We start from the raw sequence: 21,262 nt of genomic DNA, 5'->3' as shown, positions 1-21,262 counted from the left end.
ATTTTTAAATGTTCATAGATTGACCTTCAGAAACTGGCACTCTCATTTGGAGCAGTGAGTGATGGTGTGACATAGTAGGAAAACCCCATAGGTTTGGAATTTGGAAAATAGTAGGGTTCACATTCAGTTCTACCACATAAGATAGCCATTTCTGTATCCTCAGGGTTGGTATGAATAGGAAATTTAGTCACCTATTCAAGTACGTAGGTCAGTGCCCTGGCATTCAATAAACGGTAGTTGCAGCTGGCAGAAACTGGGTTTTTTGGTGACTTCCTGGAGCTTTATTGATATCTTTATCATAATAATTGTCACATTTCACCATGAATATTTGCTTCTGGGTGTGACCTTCACATGGCTGTGACTTCCCTGAAGACAAGGATATTGTGTCTGTCTATCTTTGTATCTCCCCTGCAGAGGTGGTAACCGGAAGCAACGAGACTTGTTTTGCTACCAGTTTTGGTCTCAGTCTTTTAAATTTGAACTGGTTACCACTATTTTAAAGTTAGGAGGCTTCACGTTTAAAACACAAAATAGGATTCCTGGTTTCTGGATTTTCTCAAAGAATCAGAAAGTTGTGGCAATACCAAACTCCAGATTTTCCATAGCAAGAATCAGCTTTTCTGACTCTTGTAGCAGCTGCCTCTTGGATGAGGCATGCTGTCTGGTTTGCCCACCCTACATGCCAGTATTGCTTACTCAAAACTAACACTGAATGCCATTTATCCATCACATTCACTCATTTATGTTTACTTATCTGTCTGCTCTACACACTTGGATTTGAGAAAGCTGCCCTAAATGACTAAGTGCCCTAAGTGGAACTTGGATGTCCTCACCAAATGGTTGTTGAATGGATGAATGAAAGAACCACGAACATCAAGTATAGAAGGTTTACCAGATTTACTTTAACATGTACAAGGTGATAAGGGGCTAGCTAGCTTTGCTTAGCAATAGCTATTCCCATCATCTTTTTCAATATACAACGTGAGTGGTAATGTTGGGATGTGAGAGAACGATGCTCTGAAACTACTGGCTTGCTTTACGTGTGATTGCCAGGCTGCCACTACTTTCAAAAATAGACACCCTCAGATTTAGTCAGTACTGGCATAATGCAGTGCAACATGACAACAACTATGATCAAATGCATTTGCCATTTGTTTTGGAATGCTTGACAATACGTTCGTTTGAGCAAAAATGTACAAACAACACTCAACTTGTTTGAAGATAGGATATCTTTGATCAGAATCTCTGATATATCCCTTTGAATTCTGTTACTATAAACTTTATTAATTTGTACCTGACAGTAATTTGGGATTTATGATTATTTAGTCTAGTTGAACTAATACATGTCCCAAATCTGTGAAGGAAGACTTAGCCAAGGAAGCAAACAGTGTGGGTAACATTTCTTTGGCAACAATTTGGGTGAAGTGGTAATTATCTACTGAAAAAGAATGAACTTTCTACTTTTAGTTTTTATGGAAGTATCATGGCACAGTAAAAAAGAAAAAGTGCCTCAAGAGTCCCATAGATTTCCTTTTGAAATCTGCTTTTGCTAATTACATGGAGAGTTTGGACCTTCAGTTGCTTTTTCTGTAAAGAAATATTAAAAGCTGTATTGAACTTGACAGAATTAGAGAATACCCATAGGTACATATATTAGGTTGGCCAAAAAGTCCGCATGGGTTTTTCCATAAAATAAAAGACACATTTTTTCATTTTCACCAATAACTCTATTGATTTGGGTATTTCAAGTATGTTGGCTATCTCCCAGTGGTATAATGTTGATTCTTCTCAGTGAATGTCTCTATTTGATCTGTTTGATCGATTCAAATGGACTACTGGACCATGGAGCATTGCCCACTGACAAATCCCCAGCACGAAACTTCTCAAACCACTTTTGACATCGATCAGTCACAGCACCCTCTCTATACACTGCACAGATCTTTTTTTTTTCTTCTTAATTTCAGTTGTGGTTTTTACCTTTCTGGAAATAATAAATCATAATATGCCAAAAGTATTGCCTGTTTTCTTCCATCTTCAATATTAAAGTGGGTACACAAAAATTCATCAATTTTGATAAATTTTTTAAATGCATGCTGATATGACAGCTGTCTCAATACACTCTAACAAAATTGTTTCAAATGAAGTTAAAGACAACTAAGGTCTATTAGAGCCATCTTATGGAAAAAAAAAAAACAAAAGAGCTTTTTGGTCAACCCAATATGTAAATCACCCGATAAAACCTTTGGATTTCGTTTTTTATCCAACTGGAACATTCTTTCTGGGACTTGTACCTTCTCATTCAGGATTCAACCCATCTAAAGTTGAGAATGACTGGTAGGGCTCTAATATACCCTTCATACAACTTACCAAATTCTGAAATTATCTTATTTATATATTTACTTATTTCTTTTCTGTTTCCTTTCCTTCCCTATCTTCCCTTCCCCACCATACATGTACTATAGAATGAGTGTAAGCTTCAAGAAGTGCTACTTGAACACAAGCACACTGATACCGAGACAGTCAGTCTGGTAACGCAGATGGCTACTAAGTGACTAATGGGCATGTAGTATATATACTGTGGATACCCTGGACGAAGGGATGAGTCGCATCACAGGTGGGACAGGGAGGGATAGTGGGAAATTTCATCACGCTACTGAGAACAACATGCAATTTAAAACTTACAAATTATTTCTTTCTTGAATTTTTCATTTAATATTTCCAGGCCATGGTTGACCATGGGCAACTGAAAGTGTGGAACGTGAAGCTGTGGGTAAGGGCAGACCTCTGTTCTATAAATAGTACCTTCCTCACAGTAGGCACTCAGTATAGATATACGCTGACTGGCGGGACAACTGAATGAATGCTCATATATTACTAGCACTTAGTGAATGTACTTGTTAAATTTAGAATAGGTTTATATGTTGCATATAAGTCCAGTGAGAAATTCTTCCAAGTACTTTATAGCAGAACATTATGTGTTTTCTTTGAAAATATTTTTTAATGTCACCCTAATTTTAAACAATAATAAAAGAGATGATCTGTTTTTTGTAAGGAGACAGAAGTGTTTTATATTTAATTCTTTATTCTCTTCTCTGATCCATCTGCATTTTTTCTTTATTTAGTGTCATTTTACATTTTAAAAAATCCTATACCTAGTGTATTTGTATTGTAAATAACTTCATATATTTGTATCCCCAAATAGATTGATTTTCTTTAAGGGAATGTAGAGGTCTTTCTTTGAGGTATAGTAATCATTCAAGTGATAGATACACAGTAAGAACTTACTGAATCAGTAAGAAACTGAGTTTGATGTTAGTTGTGGTTATAGCATCCATTACACCTGTTTATTTCCGGGTCTGCCTTTATGAATTCTTTAGGGATCTTTAGGGATTCCAAAAAGAAGGAATTAATTTGAATCATCACTCTCTCAAATTAAAAAACTGCCAGATATACAGGAAACATGAGTTATTACACTAACATCTGAGCCATTGAAATCATTCCCAAGTAACCATTTCGTGAATAAATGGATGAATATTAGATCCACATACAGTGGCAGCTTTGTTAAAGTTACATTTTTCATTAAATAATATTTTACTTTCTTGAATATTTAATAATTATAGTCCATTATTGAACTATTTTTTCCAGGAAGATACCACTTATGTGTATTCTATAATCATTCCTTCAATATTGGGATACTAAAACATATAGTTCCTAATATTTATCAGGCTACTTTAAATTAACATTATTCAAAGCAATGAAAGCATAAGGGTGAAAAATAAATTTAGCACAAAATTTCAATCTTTATGTCTCAAGGACAATAAAGAAATAAAAATGAGATTAAGCATGTGAGTATATAGTTTTATCAGTGGCATGTGTTTATATTCCTTTGTATTCTCTACCTCGGTAAGTAATCTTAATACGTTGCCCATCCAGTAGGGTAGTTACTAGCCACATGTGGCAATTTTAATTAAAATTAAATAAAGTTAAAAATCATGGTCCTTAGTCACACTACCTATATTTTAGGTGCTCAGCAGCCACATGGGGCTAATGGCCACTCTTTTGGAGCGCACTAATAGTAGCTGGTAGACCCTGGTGTGCACAAGTCCGTACCTTTCATTTTGTCACATTGTACATTAGGTTTTTTGTTTGTAACTTGAAAATGAAGTTAATACATCCTAGAAATAGTACCTTGTTAACTTCTTGAAATGTCTTTTATATAGATTTAAATGATATATTTAAATATCACTTAAATTAATGATATATTAAAATATCATTTAAACTATATATTTAGTGATATTTTTTCTTTGTATATTTAATTTATTAATACAGTCAACACCTGGCATTTCACCATTATTTAAAACTCTGAACCCTGCGATGAATGCAGTTGAAGTAATCCCTCTAGGTGTTACTCAACTTTAAGACAACATAGTGGACGACGGCGTCTCCATGAGCCTCTGACCATATACAATGGAAAAAAAATACTTATTAAATGTGATTTTTCTCCCTTTATCTTATTAAGTAAATTATATGGTCCTTTTTTATGGAAGCCTGCATAGTTAGAGATGTAAAACAGCGATTTCTTGGTTCTATATAGCATGACATAGTTCAGAGCTGAGATTAGAGAAACCCTGTAGAGTTGTTAATACTTGAGGGCATCCCCAACTAGAAAAGTATGTGAATTAAGGCATGGGAGGAAGGAAGGATCTGCTTTAAATTTAGTGTAGGGTCACTGAATCTTAATGATAGATTAAACAGGGGAGGTAGAATAATGAATAGGGGTATGCAGTGTGTAGCACTAATACCAGAAGTCCATGGTTTGTGGCGGTTTTTTAATGTCCTTTCCCATATGGTTTTGAATAGAGTAGGTTATGGCAGGGATGAGCTAAGGAACGGCTTTGTTAATGAATAAATCGGAGTGATTTTTTTAACAGACTGCAGGCAGTTTATTTAGAATGCTTGCTTATTTAATGAATCATGTCATTAAAAAACATTTCTGGTCTTAATAACACATTAAATAGAGATGGTAAGGTATTTCCTTATATTTTCTGTATAAAATAACTATATTTACATTTTAGAACCAGCCCTAATGGTGAGATCCTTGGGTTGGGGTTCTAACTGCTGTAATTAAAAGCCAGCTTTATGGAGCTTCTGAGTATTGGCAACATCAGTCGTTTAGTTAGGGTTTGGTGTGCAGTATTGGGCTTTCGTTCAGTGTCAATTCACTTTGATAAGCTTTAATTACATTGTCATTTGGAATCAGTTTTCAACTTTACCACCTTCACCTAAAATTAACTAGATAGAGAATTTTGATGTCTGTCCTCTTACCGTAACTTTGCTCTTAGCCCAGGCAGGTACTTTGCATAAGATATCCTCCCTGCTCTCCCACCCCTATTTCCTCAGAGACAGTATGCTGAAAGCTGATCTTGGAAAGTAGCAAGTTTGAACCAGAAAACCTGACCAGACACCTTTTAAATATCTCTCAAGGCTGTTCTTTATAGAAGATTACTTAATATTTGCAAGGTTAAATAGGTTGTCTCTGTTGTCTTGTTTAAGTAGAGTGACGGGAAATGTAACTCTTCTGACTCTAGGGCCCCAACTGCAAACACTGGCCTTGTTGTTCCCAAACTTTCTCCTTGATGTGGGTGACTTGAATGGTTTGTTTTTCCTTGATGAGCCCCCCCCACTTCAGTATTCATGGCAGACCCAACACTAAGTCCCTTTGTTGTCTTTGTTTTTTGCATTTTTTGTTTTTTTTTTTTTTTTTTTTTTTTCTTTTTTTTTTTTTTTAATATATTTATTGATTATGCTATTACAGTTGTCCCATTCCCCCCCCCACTCCACTCCATCCTGCCCACCCCCCTCCCTCCCACATTCCCCCCCCATAGTTCATGTCCATGGGTCATACTTATAAGTTCTTTGGCTTCTACATTTCCTACACTATTTTTACCCTCCCCCTGTCTATTTTCCACCTATCATCTATGCTACTTATTCTCTGTACCTTTCCCCCTCTCTCCCCCTCCCACTCCTTTAATGACAACCCTCATGTTCTAGTTGTTTGCCTAGTTTGCTCTCGTTTTTGTTTTATGTGTGGCCGTTAATAACTGTGAGTTTGCTGTCATTTTTACTGTTCCAATTTTTGATCTTCTTTTTCTTAGGTAACTCCCTTTAACATTTCATATAATAAGGGCTTGGTGATGATGAGCTTCTTTAACTTGACCTTATCTGAGAAGCACTTTATCTTCCCTTCCATTCTAAGTGATAGCTTTGCTGGATACAGTAATCTTGGATGTAGGTCCTTGCGTTTAATCTTGGGTAATGTAATTATGATGTGCCTTGGTGTGTTCCTCCTTGGGTCCAGCTTCTTTGGGACTCTCTGAGCTTCCTGGACTTCCCGGAAGTCTATTTCCTTTGCCAGATTAGGGAAGTTCTCCTTCATTATTTGTTCAAATAAGTTTTCAATTTTTTGTTCTTCCTCTTCTCCTTCTGGCACCCCTATAATTCGGATGTGGGAACGTTTCAAGGCGTCTGGGAGGTTCCTAAGCCTCTCCTCATTTTTCCAAGTTCTTGTTTCTTCATTCTTTTCTGTTTGGATGTTTGTTTCTTCCTTCTGGTCCACACCATTGATTTGAGTCCCAGTTTCCTTCTCATCACTATTGGTTCCCTGTACATTTTCCTTTGTTTCTCTTAGCATAGGCTTCATTTTTTCATCTGTTTTTCGAATAGATTCAACCAAGTCTGTGAGCATATTGATAACCAGTGCTTTGAACTGTGCATCCGATAGGTTGGCTATCTCTTCATCGCTTAGTTGTATTTTTTCTGGAGCTTTGAAGTGTTCTGTCATTTGGGCCATTTTTTTTTTTTTTTTTTTTTTTGTCTTGGCGCGTCTGTTACTTTAAGGGGCGGAGCCTTAGGTGTTCACCGGGGCGGGGTAACGCTGGTCGCTGAGCTGTGACGCTGTACGAGGGGGAGGGGCCGAGTGGGAGCAATGGCGCCCGCCTTACTCTCCTCTGGATTTCAATCTTTCACTCCGTTACCCACAATCAAACTGGGCCCCTCTGGTGCTGGTTCCCGAGTAAGTGGGCCTGTGCACACTCTAGGCCCCTGTGGGTCTCTCCAACAACCTCTTCTGTGAGGCTGGGAGTCTCTCCTGCTGCCGCCCCAGGGGTGCTTTCAATCAGAGGTTTGAGGCTTTATTTCCCGGAGCTGGAGCCCTGGGTTGCAAGGTCTGCTTCGTTGCCTGCCGTTCGTCAGCTTTATCTGTGGGCGAATTTGGTGCCGCAGGGTGCTACCCGCTGCTCTGCCTGCCCCACTCTCCGCCACTCTGAGTCCGGCCCTCTGGGTTTATCTGTGCAAATGTGGGGCCGCAGGGTCTGCTAGTGCTTGGACTGCCTGCGCCATTTGTCCCACACTCCGCCAGTCTCAGTCCCGCCACAGCCACGCGAGTCCTCTCCACCCCGGTGCCCGTCTCCGCCCCTCCTACCAGTCTGGATGAATGGTTATTTTCTATTTTCTTGGTGTTGGTCCCCCTTGCTGTTCGATTCTCTGTCAGTTCTGGTTGTGCGAGGAGGCGCAGTGTGTCTACCTACGCCGCCATCTTGGTTCTCCGCATTTTTTGTTAACAAGAAAAGATAAAATTATAGGAGACCTGATTGTAGACTGAAGTTCCATTGTTAATGGTTCCCACCACTTTTTTCAGCATCTCAGAGAAAGGTAAAGGCCTGATAGGCAACAGAAAGTGGCAGAACAAACATAAGCATCATGTCTGAGCACCAGTGTGGTGCTGCCAGAGTGGGAAAGGATACAGTCTTCATCAAAATAGGAAGACGGGTCTGCCAAAAACAGTAAGATTGTCAGCATTTTTTAAAATTTGAAGTTTGTTATAGAAGTGATGGTCTTTAAGAAAAAAAGTTTTAAGAAGAAAGAGGAAGTGGGTTAAAAATTTTTAGAACCTACATTACCATCCTGATTTAGGCATTAACTAACTGAATGACATTGGGCAACTTTAATTTGTGTGTGTGTGAACTCTAAGAGGAAATGCAATTCTATAAAAAAACAAAACAAATTGGCAAAGTATGGCATTGCCCCATATCTTTCTTATAAATGTAGTTTTCTTTTAGAACTCAGAGAGGTTGCAAATTAGACAAATATTTGATTCAGAGTTTCACTTGTCCAAATCAAAAGCATAGAACAAGGCTTGGCAAGAGTGCACAACTGTTGAAAGAGGGAAGACTGGAATAATAAGATAAGGCATAACTGATTTACTGTATATTGGCAAAGTAGCAGGAGCAAGTCCATAGAGTGAATGTTTTTTTATATTTTTTTATTCTATACAAAACTCTTAACATTAGTAAGGAGTGGAAGCTCAGTAGGCACTGGGCAAAAATTGGTAAGAGGAAGAGCCTTTGCTAACCCTCAAATGGTAAAGTGTTCTAATTGGTTGCCTTTACCTTGATGTATTTTCCTTGAATTTTTTTTAATCTTGCTATTTCTTTTCCAGCTGTGTGTGACACCAGGAACTGCCCTCTCACTGTGAAGGCAGCTTTCAGCTATTGAAACATTAACAAATTGCTATTTAATCTGGCAATTGTCCTTCCTCTGCAGCACTTAAAAGTACAAAATTGACAGCCTGTAACTGTTCTTCATTGCCTGTTGCAGCACAACAGGTGCGAAAAGACTCACTTGATCTCATCACAGAGGTTTCTCTCATAGTTGGTCATTTTTACATGTAACCACTTAATGCTTACTGTTCAGAGTAAGTGTAAATGGGCACTGGCTGGTTATAGCTTGGTTGGTGTCATCCTGGTAGGCCAAGGTCACAGGTTCAATCCCCAATCAAGGCACATACAAGAATCAACCAATGATTGCATAAATAAGTGAAACAACAAATCGTCTGTCTGTCTCTCTCATCAATAAATAAAAATTTTAAGAAAATTAGACTGTGGAGTAAGTGTAAATGGTCTCATAGAAAATTCTTACACATTACAATTATAAAAATGTCAGGCCGAAAAGAGTTTTAAAGATAATTATTGTGCCCTGGCTGGTGTGGCTCAGTGGCTTGAGTGTCGGCCTGAGAACCAAAGGGTCACCAGTTCAATTCCCAGTCAGGGCACGTGCCTGGGTGGCCGACCAGGTCCTCAGTTGGGGGCACATGAGGGGCAACCCCACCTTGATGTGTCTCTCCTTCTCTTTCTCCCTTCCCTTCCCCTCTCTCTAAAAATAAATAAATAAATACAATCCTAAAAAAAAAAATTATTGCAACTTTTTTTTTTTTTATAGAAGAGGAAATCCAGTGTAAGAGAAGATAGGCCATAGTCATGAATCTAGACTCACAGAACTAAATTACATCCTAATCTCACCATTCACAAACTGTAGTAAATTTAGGCAAATTATCTGTCCCTGAGCCTCAGTTTCCTCATTTGTTAAATGAAGATAATAATACATGTGAAAGATATTGTGAGGATGATATACGAACATAAAACCCAGTTCTTGGCTTATAGAAGATGCTCAATAAATTTTCATTTGCCTTTCTCTTTCCTTCCCATTTCCTTTGCTCAGGATCACTCAGATAATTAGGGGCACAGCTGAAATGAAATGACAACCAGGTTGCATGTCTTTACTTTGAATAAAAACAAAAAGTGAAAAAAATCTTCTTATTACAGAAATAATAGCAACTTAGAAAAGACAGATATACGGAAAATAAAAAATGAGTCATAGTCCCATGATAGAGGGGGAACAAATTTTCACATTTGTTATGTATAACTTTTCTGTGCATAAAATAGTATAAATACATATGTACATGTAATATGTATATGCAACTTAATAAACAGAAAGGTGCATACTTCTATAACCTAGTTTTCTTCAATTATCAACAACTTTTAATGTTACTAAGTATTCTTCTACATCAGGGTCAGCAAACTTTTTCTGTAAAGGCTAGATAATAAAATTTTAGGCTTTTTAGGCCATACAGTTTCTGTTGCCTCTACTCAACTATATGATTATGATCATTCAAAAAGCAGCCATAGATAGTATATCAACAAATGGAAGTGATGATATTCCGATACAACTTTATTACAAAAGCAGCCAGCAGACTGGATTTGGTCTCTGGACTGGACTTTGCTGACCCTGGTTCTACATCGTCATTTTAATGGCTGCATGGTATTTCATTTGTTTATGTACCTCTAGTATTATTAGATATCAAGATTGTGCCAATTTTGCACGTGTATGATGATAAGGCTTCAATGAATATCCTTGTAGCTAAATATTTGGTTTACATGTCTGATTATGTTCTTAAGATTAACTTGCACACTGCTTCTGACATTATATTATTTGGCTACTATAATTCAGGCTTAAAAATAAAAGATTCCTAGTCTATAAGCATTTCTTAGTTTAGGTGACCAATCTTGGAAGTAGTACATAAAATTGAACTTTATAAAATGGTTTTAGGTTAAAGTAAAATTCCTAAAAATGTTCTTATTGTTATAGTTGTTTCTAGGGTTGACCTTTGACTTAAGTGATGTTTTTCTTTGGGCAAGGAATTATAAATTGGTTAATTTACATGACTTTAAAAATGGAGGATGCAAGAGCATTTATTGATGCTTTATTCATTCATCGCCGGCAATAAAATACATTTGTATCTATTAGGCCAATAAATAGTTGGAAAAGCTTTGCTCTTTCACCGTTTACATAAAATATAGAGAGGAAATATTTCCCTCTAGGGCAAGGTCTTGACAGATTGATATGAGGTTAACCTCTTACCGTTTTTCCTTTGGGTCTTGTTTCAGCTAGCCTATGAGAGAGAGAAAAAAATCAAACATAGTTTCTTAGGTGTTCAGAGGCTTTTCTTCAATTCAGCATACGTGTACAGTGCCTTCCAAGTTTATTTGGTGTGACCAGTAGGTCACTGATTGTGAATTTGAAGTTTTACTGCAATGTCCCAATCTATAGATAGTATAGCCAGAAAGTAATCACGCTTAAGCTTAGGGCAGAAAAAAGGAAGATTAACATAGATTTTTAATGATGAAGATTATTCTTTATCAATTATTATTGATTAGTTCAGTGCTATGGTATCTGTAGTGACGAGGTGGTGCCTTCTGATTAATTTCTTAGACTAAAAATGATAACTATATCATCCAAAAAATTAATAGCATTTCTGGAAATTTTGTAACAAATCATTAATGATCATATTTATTCTTAAAAAGGACTTGCCACAGTAGGCCAGAGTTCAGAGAACTTTAGAATCAGCACACTGAGAGGCGTAGTTACCTGGGAGAGCCTATAATTCGTACATCCTAAAGTCGTATTTCTTAAACTTTGGCTTGGTAAGAACTACCTAGATGGCTTGTTAAAACACAGGTTGTTGGGCCCTAGAGTTCCTAATACACTAGGTCTGGAGTGGGCCCCCTGCCCCCAAATTTTCATATCTAGAGGTTTCTAGGTAATACTGGTACTGCTTGTCCAAGTGCCACACTTTGAGAACCAATGCTGTAGAAATATAATTTTTCCATTTTTTGTTTTTTATTTCAATTTCTGCAACTTCATAATTTCTCTAAAATTTTTTCCCCTGAAATTTAGCATTTTTTCTATTTATGAAGTATACTCAACCTTACTCATCTATAAACATTTTCTTAGCACTTTGAGAATTCTTTTTTAAAATCCAGGCTTAACATTTAACTAAAGATATGAATTGATTTTAATAAATTTATGATCACTAGTTACTTTAAATATGATCTAACTTTGCAATTTTTATGTCATTTTCACCCACACCAAACTTCTATTAAAGGAAATTATTACCATTTCTATTGAAAGTGTTAAATCTTATTCTGGTAGTTTTTCAGGATGGCTAAAATCCATTTACAACTATATGCATTCAAACTAGTTCTCATATTTGATTGGCTTTATTGTCATCATTCTAAGTAATGTCTTAAGATGCTCATTGTCAAACTTCTTTACAGACACGAGGTGTAATAAGTTTTTTGAGTATGGTATACAAAGCAAAACTTAACAGTTGTTGGGATGAAGAATCCTGTTAGAGCCAAAGATGTTTTAAAAGAGTAGAATACACTAAATCCAAAGCCTGATTGAAAGCAACTTCAGTTTTGTAGTTTTTCTTCAAACAACATCTTCATTGTTTTCTGGAAAGGTGGTATTTGAGAAAAAGAAATGTCTCGAGTTACTGTTTTTAGGAAGAGAGAATTGCTGAGTCTTTTAAATGGTTAATGAGAAGAAGTAATAGTTAAACACTTGCAGCATTGATTTCTGATTTGAATTCTCCAACATAGGCCAGCCCTGAGGGAAGGGGGAAAAAAGCTTGCTAATTAACATTTGATTACTGATGCCACCTTCTCATTCCCTTTGCGCCATCCGGTTTCAAGTGTTTTGTTCAGGAAGGATTTTTAGGAGGATTTTAACTTGCACTTTAGTGAAACAAATCCATGTGCAACTGCAACGAGTATACAATTCGTTAAAAAGAAAAGGCATTAGATATGAAGTGTATATTCCAAACCCCATCTGAGTAAGAAGTGATTGGTTTCTTAACTGTAAGCCTTTCAGAGCACCAGTGATTGCTGGGCAACTGGAACTAAACCTAGTCTTTATGCTTTGTTTTGATTTAAACACACACACACACTTATTTAGTGCTGTTATTATTTAGCAAACACTTGCCCAGAGCATCATTTGATAGTGTGAAGTAACTTGGTGTTCAGAGTTTGCTACTTAAATTTTGGACAAGTTCAGGTTCTAATATGACCAAAAGTTATTTTTCTTCTAAGATTGGTAAGAAGATGTTTGCAATTTCAGGGTGCTTTTTGTAAGAGTCGTAATTTGCCATAGTATTAATTCAGAAAATCTAGAAACTGGGGTGCTAACAAAATGATAGCTGTTGCAAGCCCATGGCAGTGAAATATTTTCTTTTTTTTGCTATATTAAAATGTTTGATATGTGAAGAATCAGAACCAGATTGCAAAAATTTGAAGATATTGAAGTAAATTAATAGAACTTTACAAATATATTACTTGGCTGGTAGTGTTCTGTCGAACATTAGTCTCACAGATAACATTTGGTTGATGGAATAGTTATTTGGGAAACCAGTGTGACAGGCTTTATTTTCCAATAAGATCTCATAAGAGGAAAATATTTAGACTTTATTGTTAAAATCTAGACTTCTTACTATAACAAAAGCAGAAACTAAGACTTTTCTTCATCCAACAAATAATTTCACCTTAATCCTTACTACTGTGTCTTCTTACCTCTTATCTGAAATATTTGCAATTTTCCTTTTTTGATGTGTTGTATTTATGAACTCTACTATTTTTCTTTTCACTTTCTAGCATTAATGGTTTAAACTTTCCCCCATTGCTTGCTTGTCTTAGATCTGTTTAGCTCTTCTTTTTCTGTTCCTAGGATTAACTCCAATATTTTCATAAAATCATAGGATTTGGAGGTTTGAAAATCAGCATAATCATGTTTTACTTTCTTTTAGCATTGAGTAAACTGAGTTTCAGAGAGGTTCTACCAACTTGCGCACAATAACAACTGGACAAATTTAGGCCAAGAAATCTTGTTCTCTGCCTCTCATTGTGCTGCACTTCAAACTTTGTGGTTTTCTTTCTATTATCAGAAATTGTCTTCATTTGAATGAATGTTTAAGCAACATTTAGCTCACAAGGAATGATCTTAACTGACAAAGTCATCTACTAGTTTTATATTTTTCTGTTTGAAGAGCTACAAACAACTCATGAGGCTAATTCTGGGCCTCAAAACTTAGTTTAGCAGAGTAACTTCCTAAGATTTTTTTCTAAGAAATTCTGATAAAATTTAAAAAGTAAAAGTAGTTTGAAAATTTATGGAAATCAAAACTTTATGGGGGAAGAATATTTTACATGATTTTGCAATAAGCAAGTCATAATAAAATGACCTTTTTCCCAGTGCTGTATTTGTCAATGAAATTTCCATGAGGAAATGTGAAGTTTGAAGTGGAGATCATTGCTTACTTTCTACATTACAGTATATAAATAAATATTTATTAACAATGAAAAGCAAATAAATCAGTCCCATATTAATACTGTACCATTTCAGGTTAATCTGATTTAAATTTTATTTTGGTCACAACTGTCATCTGGAGCAATTGAGAAGAAATGAAATTCCCTTTTCACCAAATGTAGAAAACAAACTAGAAAAATCTATTGTTAATCTAGAACACTTGACCCAAATATAGTATAGTTTGTAACATAATTTTGATGTTTAGCTGGTAATCAAAGCATTTATTAAATTTCTTCAGAACTAATTGAAACATTTGCATAGTTTAGCAGCCTGAAATCTCACAGATTGAGAGCTTAATGCATAACAAGAATTGAAAAGATTATGAAGGTTCAGCATGATCTTGAGTCAATGCTGATCAAAGAAAATGTGTAAGACAAAAAGGCCCTTAGGAAGTGTTACCCTGTGAAGTGCTACTTGTCCTTAACTGGAATTTAACACAAATCTCTAAAGATGAAATTCCATCAGAAGTAGCACAGTAGTGGCAGCTGGGAATGCCAGCTACAGGAACCACCAGCCTGTGTGTATTTTCTGCCGCTCTCAAGTGCTCTCAAGTCAATCAGTGATCTCTCAAATCTCTCTCTCCTCCCCCTCCTCTCTTCTTCTCCACTTCTTTTATGTCCTTCTGTCCTCCTCCCTCCCTCACTCCATCTCTCTCCCCGGTTCCTTCATCCTTCCTCTCTGAGAGAACTCTGTCCTTCATTGGTTCAAGATGACCTTAAACTCCTCTGCATCATTTTTATATATAGCTGTATTTTGTCTCTCAGGTTTTCTAGAGTACTAGTATTTTTTAAAAGCATCATTTTTACTTTTGCTTTGTATACATTTCAAACTTTTCCTTCCATGCAGAAAAATGATTTAAAATATTAATTAAAGAAACCATCAATAAAGCTAATGGAATTTTTATATCTCCTTTAGTAAAACGTTTGCCCACTTTGTACTTTTTTTAATCTTATCACGTGTGTTTCAGTGTTAAAATCTGCCTATGGTTACAACACTGATAACCATAGAATTATTTTTGAGAGAGTAATTTGTTTTTAGATTGTTATTTAGTGATTGTGGTTTAATACAAGGTTCTCTTGGCTTAATCTTACAATCCCTGTGAAACTATCTTTTCTTTTGGAACAATCAGCCATTAGCCTCATATGCTTTACTTTGTACCCCTCTCAGCCAAGTTCTGCCTGCGTTAACCAGTTTATTCTATGACAAGTTGCTTAACAGATGTCATTCTGGGGAGAACAATGAAGCCAAATACTTGTGCAATGGCTAACATTACTCCACCTTTGATCACTTTTGTTCAGCACATCAGTCTGGCATTGTGCTTTATACCAACATAACACTATAGCCAGAACATGCTTTTCAGACTTAGAATAGCAAAGGAATGTTATTCAATTCAGTGCAGTTACAAATGAGTTAATGAAAGAAGAAAAATACTGTTTATTTCATAATACCATATTGTTGTGTTTTGGAATTAAGGTGGAATTTAAAGAATCCCCCTCTAAAGTCATTTGTTTATATACTCAACTCATAGTATTTGCGTATTCTGTCCAATACTGGGGTAGCCTTGTTGCAATCTTTCCAACACATACAAATATTTGTTGTGCTTTTTTTTCCCCCTCAGAAATAGCTGATGAACCTTAGTGTATCTAGACAACATAATTGAAAAATAACTTTAAGAAAGGAATTTTTTTTTTGACCTTGAGCCCTAAAGTCTTCTCATACTCCCCTATTCTTTTGTTTTATTAATACAATGTTTTGGGTTCATGGAACACCCATCTCCTTAAAAGTACTGACGTTTAAGCATGGCAAAATAGTCTCAGCTAGTGGAAATGGTCAGAGGTTGCACTTGGTTAAATCGTTGTGTTGATAATGACTGATGAAAATTTCCAAACTTTAAGTGACTGCCCATAAAATACTGCATGGTAGACTGGCCATTGCTCAGAACCCCTGAAGAAAAGCTGTTTGTTTGAAATGAGTGGGGATCAAGCCTTGCCCCCAAGCTTCTCAGTTCTCATTTACTAAGTCTTTTTTCACAGGTGTACATTAGAGATAAAAATAGATTGAGTTCCATGTTGTGTTTTTGTTTTTTCCTTTCCCCAGTGAATATATATCTCTATTTCAGTGGAAAGGTAACTTAGATGTGTGTATGTATAACAAAGAGAAATGTGATACAAAATGCTGGAATAGGGCAATATGATACTTTAGACTTCGGCATTTTAAAAACATGAATGAATACTGCTTATGTGTCATAGTGAACATAAAGGGTGAGGCAAAAGGAGGTGTACAGTTGTGAGTATGTGAAATGCAGATTTTATTCTTATATTACTATTTATTAATTACTGCATTATTTTCCATATGAACAACTGTACACCTCCTTTTGCCCCACCCTGTATTATGTGCACCATTCAATACTAGCTTCCTTTGTTACAATAGGGTAACCCTATAACTAACCTGAAGAGTTAAGATAGATAATCTCTCCATTCTTAATAATGTGCTAATTTATTTTTTAAAATATGCAACTCAATAGAATTTCTGTAACCTATTTAAACTGAAGAGATACTTCCTAATTAGTGGATAGCACAGAGTTTAACCTTCTAACACTTTATTCTGATAAATTACTTAACCTCCTCTCCCTCTAAAGTGAAAGGTGTAGTATTTTATTGCATGTTGAAAAATAGTTTTTCATCTTTAACAGTATTTAAAATAAAAGGTATCATTATTGTAGTTTCTTTTTAGAAAGGGCCTAAATAGTGTGTGAGTAAATGGTTCTCAGTTAATAAATATTCTGTTGAAATGGTTTTAATTTGGGATGGTTTCAAAGAAGTAACCTGTGCAAAGTTTTTACGGTTTCGAAGCTTACATCAAATAATACAGACACTTCAGGTTTTTCCTCTCACCTGTTTCTGCCACCCCTCTCAAATCACTTTCTCTCTCCCATATAGAAACTTGAAATATATCTTTTGCTTGGATTATTTTACATCTTGAGTCGTTTAAATATTACATAGATTATTAAAATTTATAATTATTATCTGACCTAGGTGTGTTATGTACCGGAAGTTTCTTAACTGAGAAGAAACTGCCCCCCAGGAATATCTAAAAAGCAACTGGCGGGGGTGTTCTTTTTTTCATTTTCAGTTACAGTTTACATTTGATATTATTTTGTATTAGTTTCAGATACACATACAGCACAGTGGTTAGACAGTCATATACTTTACAGAGTATCGACATCACATACAGTTATTACAGTATTACTGACTATATTCCCTATGCTGTGCTTTATGTCCCTGTGACTATTTTGTAACTGCCAATTTGTACTTCTTCAATCCCTTCACCTTTTTCACCCATTCTCACAATCCCCTTCCTCTCCTCTGGCCGCCATCTGTCTATTCTTGTATATTTCATTTAACCTTTATTGAGAATCTGCTTTTAAATTTGATTTAGATTTTTTTACAAAATTTTTGACTTGTGTTTTTCCAATTTCAAATTCTTGTTTTGAATATAGAACAGAGGAAATACAGTGTATATTATTACATAAATTGACTGGCAACTATCCTAAGTCATATGGAAACCCTATTTTTACTTGTACTGTCTCTTTTTACAGGTGAAAAGAAATGTGTATGACCTTACAAGTATCCCTGTTCGCCATCAGTTATGGGAGGGCTGGCCCACTTCTGCCACAGATGACTCAGTAAGTGACAGTTGACTTATCAGTTTTATATCCTCCCTCTCTCTGTTGCCACTTCCTGTCTTACTGGCTCTGATAATAAGCAGAATCAAATGCTTTGAATATTTCACTGAAAAAATTTTATAAATCAAATAAGGTGAAAATAAGAGTTGTAATAATTTGCGCTTACTTGTAGAACAGATATTATGAGCCAAGTATTCTGTCGATAATATTATATCACAAAGTTAATGCCGCTTGATTTGACTTAAATTTTTCCTTCATCAAAAGAATATATTCAGCTATTACTGATGAAATGTCCCAAGCACAAAATTTTTTTCCCTAAATTGCAGATATCTCAAAGTCAATCTAATCATTACATATTTAATTTTCAAACTACATTTCCCATTATATACTTGTACTTTAAAAATAGTTAATTTTTTAGCACTGGCTGGTGTGCCTCAGTGGTTGAGTGCCAGCCTGCAAATCAAAGGGTCACTGGTTTGATTCCCAGTGAGGGCACATGCCTGGGTTGCGGGCCAGGTCCCCAGTTGGGGGCACATGAGGGGCAACCACACATTGATGTTTCTCTCCCTCTCTTTCCCTTCCCATCTCTCTAAAATCTTTTTTAAAAATCTTAAAAAATAGTTAATTTTTACAGTTAATATTAATAGTCCTTTATTCTGAAATATATTCATAAGTTTCACTACCATAAAAAACTAGAAGAAGAGATTTAGTGTGCCATTTTTACCTATTATTATATATACTTATAATGATTTTCCTATTGTAAATTTTCAAACTTGTCCGATCTCTGACCTATTTCTAAGTGATTATTCTTTTCCAAGAGAGTAAGTTTTATCATCTAAGGAGGCCAACTGAAGTATATTATGGCCACTTTTACCCATAGTCTGTTCTAATCAGATACACATTGCTTTTTAAAGTAAAAAGTGAGACTGTTTCAAGAATTCTAAAGTTAATAAGGAAAAAAAAATCGAGACTTTGTAAACATCTTGTAATAATAAATACCCAAATAATAATATAAGAATTGAATTACCTTTTTATATTTTCTAGTAAGTATTACATTTCTGTCTGGATAATAATTACTACTCTTTCAGAACTGTCATTATGCATTTTAATATGAGGGAATTCTTTGTGGAAGACAGAAACATTTTTAAACAATTTGTTTATGTAGATGCTACCGGAGCCTCCTTATTCCTCTAACACTGTACCTTTAGAAAATGCTTTGTCGATCATTAAACTAAAATAATCAGAAAGTAGCAAAAACTTTTTTTTAAAAGTTAGTCCTAGTAGGAAAAAAAAAGTTTATGTATAGGCATTAACACTTATTTCTAAACAACTGATTATAACCTTGATATTATAGTATATTATTAGAATTGTTAGCTGGTTGTCCATGGCTAATGGTAGTGATGTGGTTGTTGGTTTTAGTTTGTTTTTCTTTTGCCCTGTTAGAGTGAGAAATTTGACAGAAAATATGCTACATTTAATTTTACAAAAATAAGAGATTAATTTTTATAAATAATAGCTGTCTGTTTACCCGAGGATACATGAATAAATCAGAAATGTTCTTAAGATTGTCTAATAACTACTTCAAGAAATAATAACATTAATAGAAGAAAATAATTAAAATCTGAGCCTGCCACTTAAATTCACTGAGCTTTAGTTATTACCTAACTAATGTGCAATGTCATTATGAGGACTAGCAATTATAAGTATGCAGTACCTGGCTCATAGTGGTCACTCAGTAAGAGTTAGTTTTATAATTAATATTAACATAACTCAAAAAAAGATCACAGGCAAGAATGGACTGGTTTAAGTAAATGAAATGGTATCTGAGATTTGCTTCAAAATAACCTATGGGGTGGGGAGTAATGGGGGTATGTAAATAAATTCAAGTTAGCCATCTATTGATCATTGTTAAAGCTGAGTGATGTGTATATTGGGTTTATTATACTATTATTTAACCTTTTTTATATGTTTGAAAATCTCTATAATCAAAAGTTAAAACAAAAATGATTGTCTGGTTTAAGAGCAAGAACATAAGGTAAAAATGCCCCAAAATGTGGGACTATAGGGGGTTGGAAAAGCCAAAACTGCTCTTGGATTCCACACTGTAGACACCAGATTGAAAGAGACTAATTCAGATGTAATTTCCAAGAGTGATAGGCAAAGTTAGACATATTATAAATTCTTCTGTAGCATAGTGCCTTACACATTTTAGGTGTTAAATCGATTGAATTGTGTTAACATCATCTTTTATGAGGCTCACATTTTAATGATCATCATAACATTTACATTTTTACCAAGAGTTATAATGTAACTTCATTACTACAGAAGAATAGGAAAGTGGCTAAAACTCACCATACAAGGCTATAATGCTACTTAGTGTTGTATCTAAGTCACAGCAAACACAAGAGGGAATCTCCATTAAGAGGCTTGATTCTTTTTGTCTCATTATTCCTGTTTGCACCTTTTCCCGGAACCTGTGAAATGATGCCTGCCCACACCTCCCAAGAGCAAATGTTGCCGTATTGGCAGGATGTTGCCTTGAGCTGCATGATTTGCTACAACAAAGATGTTTAGGGCCAGGCTGTTTTAACTGGTGCCATAGCAGATTCAGTAGCTCCAGTGCTTAAGTTTTGGCAAAAATGGCTTATAACTGTACACTTCTAAGGAGATCCTAGCCAAGTAAATGTCTCGGAAACTTTCTTTCATTAGGACTACAAAAACTTACAAAGCTTGTGTTTGTAATCTATATTGTTGCAGGCGATGGTGTTTTCATACTTGTTTAAATCACTCAAGTGGAGGCATCTGCTACAAAACAAGATCGTCCTCACAGCTTGGGGCATGAATTGGGTGCAGCTGAGAAATGTCAGCTGTGTAAACAGCCTGAAATGTGTTACCAACAAAAGTATAATTAATTTCTTTCCAAGACAGTGTGCCATAACTTAATACTTAGAATGGTTTAACTTTCAGAGAAAGCACCTGAACATTTTCTTCCAGTGCCAGAATAGAGAATTGGTTATAAAGGTCATTAAAAGTGAGGTTAGTTTTCACTTTTCCTGCTCAGTTGCAGAGATTTGCGTGGAATATAGTATAGTAACTTTAGGTATCAGTGGCTTCCATGAATTAATGGAAATGTCTTAGATCAAAAAGTTAATGGATTTGAGATGTTGGAAATGTACTAAAATTAGAGTGTGGCAACGGTAGTGCAACTGTAAATTTACTAAAAAAAAATCATTAAACACTTCAAAGACGAGTAAACTTTATGGCATGTAAAATATACCTCAATAAAGCTATTTTAAAAAGACGTTAATGAAGAACTAGATTCAAGTACTTTTTAATTTATATTTGTATGTTGCATGAGAAATGCTTTGCCATAACACAGGCTATGTTTTCTTCACTGTATTTCTCATTAACCTTTGACTTAGCACATAGGACAAAGAAATACACTTATAATTAGATTATTGTAACATCTTGAGTCTCTTCTCAACCTGATAGGCTATAGTCTTGACATTTTCAGCACTAAGTGAAGTCAACAATCATTTA

General features: G+C 35.4%; 1 protein-coding gene across 3 annotated transcripts in view; it reads left to right on the top strand.

Annotated features, from left to right (window-relative positions):
- The window catches only part of FAF1 (Fas associated factor 1), a 423,880-nt gene that overhangs the window by 210,086 nt on the left and 192,532 nt on the right, over positions 1-21,262 (top strand). For all 3 annotated transcript variants that reach the window (XM_024571040.4, XM_045204230.3, XM_024571039.4), the window contains one exon: positions 17,636-17,722. In XM_024571040.4, the coding sequence (XP_024426808.1) occupies positions 17,636-17,722 (87 nt within the window). The remainder of the gene's footprint in view (positions 1-17,635; positions 17,723-21,262) is intronic.

This window comes from Desmodus rotundus, chromosome 3 (assembly GCF_022682495.2).
Source record: "Desmodus rotundus isolate HL8 chromosome 3, HLdesRot8A.1, whole genome shotgun sequence".
Taxonomy (NCBI): Eukaryota; Metazoa; Chordata; class Mammalia; order Chiroptera; family Phyllostomidae; genus Desmodus; species Desmodus rotundus.
The sequence above is the reverse complement of the archived record's forward strand: the minus strand, read 5'-3'. Positions and strand labels throughout refer to the sequence as shown.